We start from the raw sequence: 9436 nt of genomic DNA on the forward strand, positions 1-9436 counted from the left end.
ATATTGTAAGCCGAATTTACATTATATTGTTGACAAGGTCTTTGTTTTTTCAATTATGTAGGCAATTCAATATTTTCTTTATATAAAATATACATTTTATAATAGTTTTCGCTATATTTTTATGCAAATATTATCATTTGGTATATAGAATAGTGCCGTTCGGCTGGCAAAGTGTTATTTTAACGAATAATTTTGATATTAGTGATAACATCTTTTATAAGCGTTACGGAATATAACACTAATTCAGTGGTGATCAAGTGGTAGCTCACGGATATCTAAATTGGCATGTGAAGCCATTTTAAGGCGCCCCAGAACAAAATTTCATTAGTAGTTATAGTAGTAGGTATAGCGACAATCGGAAGCATTTACAAAACACAACATTATTTCAAACCTGCACTAGGGATAACGGAAAATATTCGCCTGCGGCGCAATTTTTCGCTTCCCGCTACCACCTTTGATTAAGAGCGTACTTCAGTGAAACGGCAAATAATTTTCAACAGTAGGTGCGACGAAATTTCTCACACGTCGCCTGGGCTCACCAATCGGAGACCGAAAGTCGAAGTGTGCGCACGTCGATTTGTTTTGTCATGGCGTCAGATGAAAATATTCTTAAATCGTGAAAAGATGACTAAAAAACTTTACGTCTGTACTTAAAAAAGAAAACATGTCAATGAATATAATATTATTATTAGTAATATAACAATAAACATATGACAAATTACTTGAAAATTAATGAATTATGACAAATTATATTTCGTTCGGCATGCGTCATTTGCACAACCCGCGCATCGCCTAGCCACAATCTTTTTAGACCATGCCTCAACTGAAGTATAGCCTTAAGCGAACCATTTAATTATGTACTTATCTATATTATTATTATTAACTTTCTTATTAAAATGGTAACTAGGAAATCAGGAAGAAGAAAATCATATCATATTTCATTGAATAAATAATTGGTAAATACCTACAATTACGATCTCCGAAAAGATTTTATTTTTCAATTAATAATACATCCCATATCCAAATTATTACCCGTAAACAAAAAAAAACAATGAATTAAAATTGGTTTACACAAATACACCGTCAAATAAGCTAGTGTTAAGATGTTTATATTGTGAATGGATTTGATCTATCACCGGAAGTAGCGACTCATGGCTTCTTGGAGTGTTGTTTTGATTAACGCATTCGCTGCTAACTATATAATGAGATTTTAATTGCCCCCTTTAAAATGCACGTTAATTACATCGATCGGCCGCCTGGCAATTACGCGCATGCGCGTCTTCAGCGTCCAAAGTATTAAAGCACACAAATTTATATAGTGTGAACTGTCCAAATTACATTTAATTTGATAGCAATGTTTGCATGTGTGGACGGAAGATTTTTTACAAACAATTATTGTGATATCTATAATTTTATTGGTTTGCGGGAAAGTGTGTCTATATTAATAAATATGTTGGACATCACTGAATTGGTACAATATGAGTTCAATGTTATTATAAAATGTCCATGGTGTAAATTTGATACCAACAAAATTCGTGGAAAATTCTATTTTACTGTGAAACTTATTTTAATCATGATTTATTAGTAAATTAAATTTATATTCACGAACTTAAAATTAATGCAAAAAGTCACCCAACTCGTGTGTGCAGGGTGTGTATTATCCGAGGGGGGCTAAAATATATATAGTTTTTTCACTTACTGTTTAAAAAGTTTTATATTATATAACCGTCTTTCACAAAGATGTCCTCCCAGTCGACCGCATTTTAACCCTTTCCAACCGTCGCTAATTATTTTATAACTGTATCAAAATTTGATTTCAATTATTTTCGGTATGTCCAAGGCTCCAGTTCATGAAATCGGCAAGTTTATCGCTCCGTCTCGTGAAGAAATTTGTAGGGTGAATACCCTACCATACAGCATGACTTGACAGGAAACCATTAATTTATAACTACAATGTAGCTTGCAACATAATATTGTCAAAATTGCAAAACAAGCGATTTATTTGAGTCAATCAAATTTCAATAGAAAGCTAATTTAGCAAAATAATATAATAATTCAATTAATCAATAATATCGCAAATTAATAAATAATGCTATATAGGTTTACCATGATATGCACAAAAGTTGTTTGTATGAAAATCAATCTTGCGCAATTATTAAAACTGCATAATTGTTCAAAATAAAATCAATTTTTTATAATTTACGAAACGAATCGTGCATTGCACAATAAACATCATAAGCATGATTATCAAAAATATTCAAGTAGTTGTTAGCAGCATTTTTTATTGTATCGAATCAGTATAAAACACTCAGTAGAAGAAAGCAACATCGTCGTTCAGTTACCAACGATTTAGCCGTAAGGTTATCGTTGCGCTTCGCCCGATCGAACTCGTAATGCATCGGAACGCATTCTCGTGATTTCACTCATCTACATTATAATCTGTAAACTTACCTGTAATAATTAAATGGATATTTATTTGGAAGGAGATAATAAAACCAGGGTTCATTTCATTCACGCACCAAATTCTGAGTTATTCATTTGGCAGTCGAACCAACCTACCCTCCAGTTCCCTACCTCATCTCCTATTGAATATAGACTTGATTCGTTTGAAAATCTTTACATGCTCTGCGCAGTCTTCGAGTTTTAAATAATATCGATTAATATTAATTATTCTAACATAAACCTTCTGATGAAAAAGAATCCACCAAAGATAAAATATATGTGTTTAACTCATAGCTCAGGTTATGACCAATAAATCCTGTCTCGAGGATTCTCGAAAAAATAATTTTACAAAATTTTGAGAATTCTGATTTCTAGAGAATTTTTCAATCAATGAGATTCTCGAGAAAATATCATAAGTTAATGCTGCCGACTGTAACTGGAATTTAAAAGAATCAAAGTGGAATTCTTGATTTGATTTTTTGGTTAAAAAAAACAGTTTTGCCGGAATAACTAAAGATGTTATATATTGGCTGAGACTTTCGCGGTTGTTTTTTTATCGTAATAGATTTTTGGGTTTCCATCATGTGTACTTCTTCCTTCTTTCCTCGACGTTTCGGGCTCGTTGCAGAGGCCATAATCAAGAGATGCAACGAGCCCGAAACGTCGAGGAAAGAAAGAAGAAGTACACACGGTGGAAACCCAAAAATCTATTACGATAACTAAAAATGTCTCGACTTTCAATTTTAACAGATTTTTTTTTATAAATTGATGGCAAAAAACTGACCGGAAGATCTAAAAAAATGAACAATAAATTCCACAAGAAAATGTAATTTTCTAATAATGACTATTGGTTTGAAAAAAGTTATCGACTTGGAATATAAGTGGAAAAATGTATAACAGTAGTCAATGTATATTATTATGTACGGTAGTCAATTATAGTAGATGGGTATAATTAAATAATTTAGGCTGTGTTCTAAACGTAGTATAGCTACGAAAAACTTAAAGAATCACTATTACGAGTTTCAATATAATACTACAATGTCGAACCTATCAATTTCCTATATTATTGCTAAAACATAGGTATTCTGACAAGAGTCAATCAGGCCACAACACAAAATTGCGAGCTCTGATCTGATCCTAGCTATTTCACTATGTTATGTCTGTTGATTATTTCTTTAATATACTATAAAGGTACTTACTATAAGCTGTATTACGTACTTAAATGTCTTAAAAAATGGAAATCATTAGGTATATTATTATAAAATTATAAAATTATTAGGTATATTATAAAAAATAATAATGTCAAAAGTTATACAAAACGCGATATATAAACCGTAAGCCATTCTACAAATTTAAATAAATAATGCTTCAATATGTCATATTATATTTGAAAAACTTTCCATAATTATAGTTGACTTTTTACTGCTACGTACAGCGCTCTAAATGGAAAACTTTACGAACCGGAGCGCTCGACAATTTTCTAATTTACTAAGATATTAACATATTTATTATAATAACAATATATTACAATATATATTATTATAACAAATTTTATGTGTATTTTATAAAAATAAGTGTGTTAGCTCAGACGGTCAAATTATTTTTTCCACGAGACGGAGCTATAATTTTAACGATTTCACGAACCGGAACGGCGCTCCGGTCCATTTCGAGCCCTGGTTACGTACTTTATCGATGAAATATAAAACGATCGGAATAGGCACTAATAAAATTGTTATAAATAGTACCTATCTTATTGACGTCATCGCTGAGAAGTTTGCGCGTGCCCTAGCCAAACGATAGAATATGACTTTTCATTCATTATACCCTGAAAACATATTATTATTATTAGGAATACTATTTTCATTCAATCTCTCCTTCCTCTTCTTCCTTATACTACAAATGGTGAAACCTTTCCCACGCTTTCTGTTCTTCCTATTATTGATGTAATAGAAACACCACTCCGTTAGCATGACAACAATGGCTATCACTAACCCTACTGCCAGGGCGAAAAAAGCTGTCTGCACGTCCACGAGCGAGAGCTTTTTCAATGAATCACCACTGCCACGGTACTTGGACGTTTTCTTCAGGATGATGGCATAAGAGGTTATGTCGTACCAGAAGTAGTTGAGACCTGCCTCCGTGGCTCGCCGCATGAATCTGTCCATGTGTCCGAGGAATGGATAACCTTTGTAGACGATGTAGGCGAGATAGTAGCTTCGAGGGCATTCATTGACGACGTGAAGGAGAGGCTCGTCGTCGGGGCCCATGTAGGATACCTGGATGATGATTTTTGCGTCTAATCTATATAAAGAGAAAACTGTTTCAATTATCAATTTACAATACTTACTGATTAATTTCATTCATACCTAGCGTTTTCAATATTTGGTTTAAAATTACCTACCTACACGTATTATAAAAATATATTAAAGATCCTAAAAAGATCCGTGTCCTGAAATTTGTACGTATGCAGTTTGCCGTGTCACACTACTTGTGATTGCATATTTTTACATAATACATCAATATCCGGTACAATTTTTGAAATGCTAATTCGCAGGGTTTGCTCCAAAGATTCCGTTGAGAGGCAGGACCTGTGTTTATTTTTTAATACCAGTAATGACTAAAATGCTGTTTCGCATAGGTAGGTATGTTGTCGCAAGAGGAATTATGATTAACAATGCTGCTTTTGCGATTGACGGATATTATTGCTGCCGCCTTATCTAAAGTTCTGCAAGACTTATTTAATTAAATTCGACTTCAAGATCTACCTATCTGATCAAATATCAATCAATTCTTATTCAGCTAACCACGTTCTATAATCATATTTTAAGGATTTAGCTAATGTTCTTATCCAATTGTACTTTGATCTTGATCTAAGAGGTTATCCATGGACTGAAACCGTATGCGGTTTAGATCCGTGTGCCATACTGATATACTGAATATATTTTCACTAAATTTGTAAGTATAAGTGTGCGGTATAAACGGATACGATCAGATGCTTATAAAATACTTTGTGAAAATAAATTTCCATGAACAGAAAAGATAAGCTTTAGTTATGGCACACGGTTCGAAACTGCATACGGTTTCAGTTCATGGATGGCCTATAAGTTTGGGAAATATTAGCGTCCAGTGATCACGTTTTTATGATTTTTTTTTCAAATGCTGAAATGTTTCGCGGTTCCCTGGCAGGAGCTCCAGGTCCACATTGGGGCCGCGCTCCTAGGTTGAGAAGTACTGGTCTACCTGATATACGACAATTAGAATATAATTAATTACAAATATTTTAGTATTATTTAATTGACATGTGATCGGCACTGTTACGAATTGTACATTGTAGACATGAGACGCAATTTTTTGAAGAAAATAACGCAATAATGGAGATCTACCAAACAAAAATCAAATCGTACTGACCGTCGTTCCACGGCGGAGCAGTCTCTCTTATAAGCAGCGGCGTCAATGGCTGCCGTCTTCACTCTCCTGACCTTCTTCTGAAGATTTGTGAGAATCTGGCTGACTCCGCTGCCGAAGATGTCATCCAAACCCGACGAGGAAGCTATCAGAAGACCGGACTGGTCCAGCGCCTCCAGGGTATCGATGTCGGGATAGTGGGATATGGTGCTGAAGGCCGTGTTTAAGTAGCCCTGACGAAAATAATTAAAAGCATGTAGATCATGCTACAACTGTAATTAATAAATAAATTATATGGAAAAAATAATAATACTCATAATAATTTATTTACTTTCCCGGTACTTATGGGAGCAAAAATGTAGTGTGGTGTTGGATTAAGAAGGAACTGTTTGACTAGGTCAGTGTTGGCGAACCTTTTTACGTACGCGTGCCAAAATTTTACAAATATTATGATACTGTCTGACGTGCCGAACAGTTTTTCATGTGGAAAAAATAGTTTTTTTAGTATTCAGATACTACTCACAGACAGCGGCGGCTGGTCTAAGATCATACAAGTGCACTGCACTGCCTGCATTGCTATGAAACATCGTTCAACATCGTAAATCATATTTTTTCTTCATAGGTTACTAATATTATCGCTCACTTATTGTAATGCAAACCATAAACCGATGTGCCCACATTCCCATTCGGCGATAATACAGGCACTATGCACCGTATACGTCATCCTCACTGAAATCGTTCGCGCCCCGGCAATATATTTTGTTTACTTAAAATGAACCCAAAGCTTAGTAATAACTAAAGCCATTATAAAACAACTTAAACCGTGCTAATCGTTTATGCCATGCGTAAGTTTCAGAATATCGTGCGCCGACCGGGTAAAATGACATCATATTGTTCTGAGTAGAGAGCAATTACATATTTGAATTATGGTTTGTTATTATAGACGCTGCGACTTGTGTTCACGCTCAAATTATGTTTAGTATCATATTTAGCAATCTCGTATGTAAAAAGCCTGTTAAACTAAATACAATAGAATTCATTATTTTCTAAATTTAAAATGGGTAAGAAATATAATAAAATGTCGGTAAGATATTTTGATTTATGTGTACTGCAAATTAAATCAGTGAAGATAAAAATAATTTTGGTACCTACCGCATTTCTGGAAAATTAATATTTCACTATCCTTTGTGTTGACTGAACGCAAAATGATGTCGGTTATTTATAATAGGTATAGAAAATTATTAATTCATGAATTCTAGTGATAAGCTAATAAATCTTAATACTATTTCACAAAGTGCAGTTTCAAAATAATCATTATTCATACAGTGTACAAATTGCTAAAGATAATGTACTTATATAGAATAAGATGGCTTACGTATAAAGAGGTATTTATCTACTATAAGAGATGCAATCGTTTCTTAAAACAAATCCAATAAAGATTTAAGTAACTCGCAACATGTTATATTAAAAATATAAAATATACAGGTAATTTCCCAAATGTCAATAACGTTTTGTCAAATCAAAAATAACGCCGAATTGATTTCATTTTTCAATAAGGTAGGTTTCCAGCGCACCCTCAAAAATTACAATCCAAAAAATCACCGGCCGCCACTGCTCACAGAACATACGAGTATCACACATATAGCTTTGTCATTTTTTTCAATTATGTCATACATTTCGGTCTACCAATAATTTTGAAACTGTCTGCCAGAATTACAACTACTAAAACTACCAAAATTGAAAACTTTGAAATTGTCTGGTGAGCTACTTTTACATATTCCTTATTTATACTTTTTTACAACGTTTTTATTAGCTCGTATTCTTGTCTGTCCGGTGGTTTTTTGTCCAGTACAAATCTTGCAATCTATTTTAAACTAACTTCCCGACTAGTTAGACATTTTAAACTTTTTGAATATATCAGAACACGATGCCATTGCATTCTTTTAATACTTTTAAACATTTTTAAGCAGAATTGAATTCATTTTCAGTTAATTCTGTTTTGTATGGAAAGTTATTTCAGAAAAATCCGTAAAAATTAAAAGACTATTATTGGTTGCTAAGTGGGTGGTCCTAGCAACTAAATTATTAATATATACGTGCGTTACTATTGAAATCAAAATGACAGTTTGACAATTTCAGTATTCTATATTTGTTTGTTTTTTATTTACTTCATATCAAGTACAAGTTTGAGCATATTGAGCATAATAATTCAACAGAAAATTTAAAAACGTTGTATATAAAAAGCTCTTTTTATCTTGTAATTATTTTATCATCGTCCTTTATCGTGCCATACATAATATTATTATGTTACTTATAATAAATTAGGATATTAGACTTATGATAAAACATAAAATGCGTACTTTAATTATTTATTTATAAACAAAATAATAATTGAAAAATATCTTAAAATATATGAGTAAAAGTAAAAATAATTAGTGACAAGAATGGCATTCACTTTCCTCCGCAATTTTTTCAATTCTGGGTGAGTACCTTGTCTTGTCACTCCCATGCAAATGCAATTATCAAGATGTACCTACATCTGTGGGTCTGTTTCTATCATCTGTGAGTCAGTTAGAGAAATATTTCATATAATCCAATAATAAAAGGCAAATTTATAAATATGATAAAATAGCCTACAAGAGCTACCACTAGCGAGCGAGCGACCGTTTGGCGATCACTGATCTAACCTAACCTTATTAAGCTCGTTTTTTTGACAATAATATAGGTGAGATAAGAATTAACTGAAAAATAAAAAATGTGTTGTTTATTTGAGTACGATTGTGGGTTTCAGAGTGTTCAAAACTAAATAAGAGTGTAGTCAAAACCAAATAAAATTCTTACCTGGAAAACTCCGGAAAATATGATGTTGAAAATCAAACACGACGCGATGAAAATCCTTTCCCGTTGCAGCGTCGGCAAAAATATCGGCTGAGAAGCGATCAAGAGTGTAGAATCCATGCAGTGGAAACAGTGGAACAAAAATCCACTTCCAGGCTTCGTCATGGTCGTGGAGACAGACTTCATAAAGCACCACACAATTCCACAGAAAACAACTGTACCAATCGTAATATTCCACACCATCGGACTGAAACTCTGAAAGATGTTCATCCACGAAGGAATCCGAAGCGCTTTAGGAACCAACACGCAAAAGTTCTCATAATAAAATGGACTTGTAAAAGATATTCCTTCGGCCCCGTAGTCTTTTAGAAATCTACCATTCATTGATATATCAGCTCGACGATAAATTACGTCTCCAACTGTTCCAGTGTATGTTCCGTTATTAGCTTTATATCCATATTCTATTCCGTCGGCCGGTTCTGATACTTTTGGCGTAAAATTCAGGAACTTTGCCATATTTCCTAACAAAAATCCATCAATTCCGCCAATATTATTGATAGCCGCAACATCTTTTTGCATGTAAGTTTGTAACAATGAACTAGGCAAATCTTTAACCAACGTCGGTGTCCTTTTAAAAATCTTCACCAAAAGCGGATATCCGTTTAAAGTTTCGTGATAAGTCAACATTACTTTTGGATTAACCATAAATTCGGCTTCTGTTATCAACCTTACGCCCAATGAAGCATCTTCA

General features: G+C 33.4%; 1 protein-coding gene across 1 annotated transcript; it reads right to left on the reverse strand.

Annotated features, from left to right (window-relative positions):
- Positions 1–4253: 4253 nt before the first annotated feature.
- LOC147074327 (uncharacterized) lies at positions 4254–9201 on the reverse strand. The gene is made up of 3 exons (XM_085943950.1): positions 8689–9201; positions 5851–6080; positions 4254–4743 (listed from the first exon to the last, which is right to left on the reverse strand). The coding sequence occupies exons 1-3, from the start codon at positions 9199–9201 to the stop codon at positions 4254–4256; spliced, it is 1233 nt and encodes a 410-aa protein (XP_085800076.1).
- Positions 9202–9436: the final 235 nt, after the last annotated feature.

Source organism: Rhyacophila brunnea, unplaced genomic scaffold (assembly GCF_057557595.1).
Source record: "Rhyacophila brunnea isolate RB1 unplaced genomic scaffold, BYU_Rbru_1.0 scaffold_16, whole genome shotgun sequence".
Taxonomy (NCBI): domain Eukaryota; kingdom Metazoa; phylum Arthropoda; class Insecta; order Trichoptera; family Rhyacophilidae; genus Rhyacophila; species Rhyacophila brunnea.

Bases quoted from the DNA above. Each gene is read 5' to 3' on its own strand.
- LOC147074327 (XM_085943950.1), bottom strand. From the start codon at position 9,201: ATGGCAAAGTTCCTGAATTTTACGCCAAAAGTATCAGAACCGGCCGAC. The intron at 6,081-8,688 runs GTAAGAATTTTA...TATTTTCGTCAG, and splicing joins TATTTTCCGGAGTTTTCCAG to GGCTACTTAAACACGGCCTT. The intron at 4,744-5,850 runs GTCAGTACGATT...CTCTTTATATAG, and splicing joins TGCTCCGCCGTGGAACGACG to ATTAGACGCAAAAATCATCA.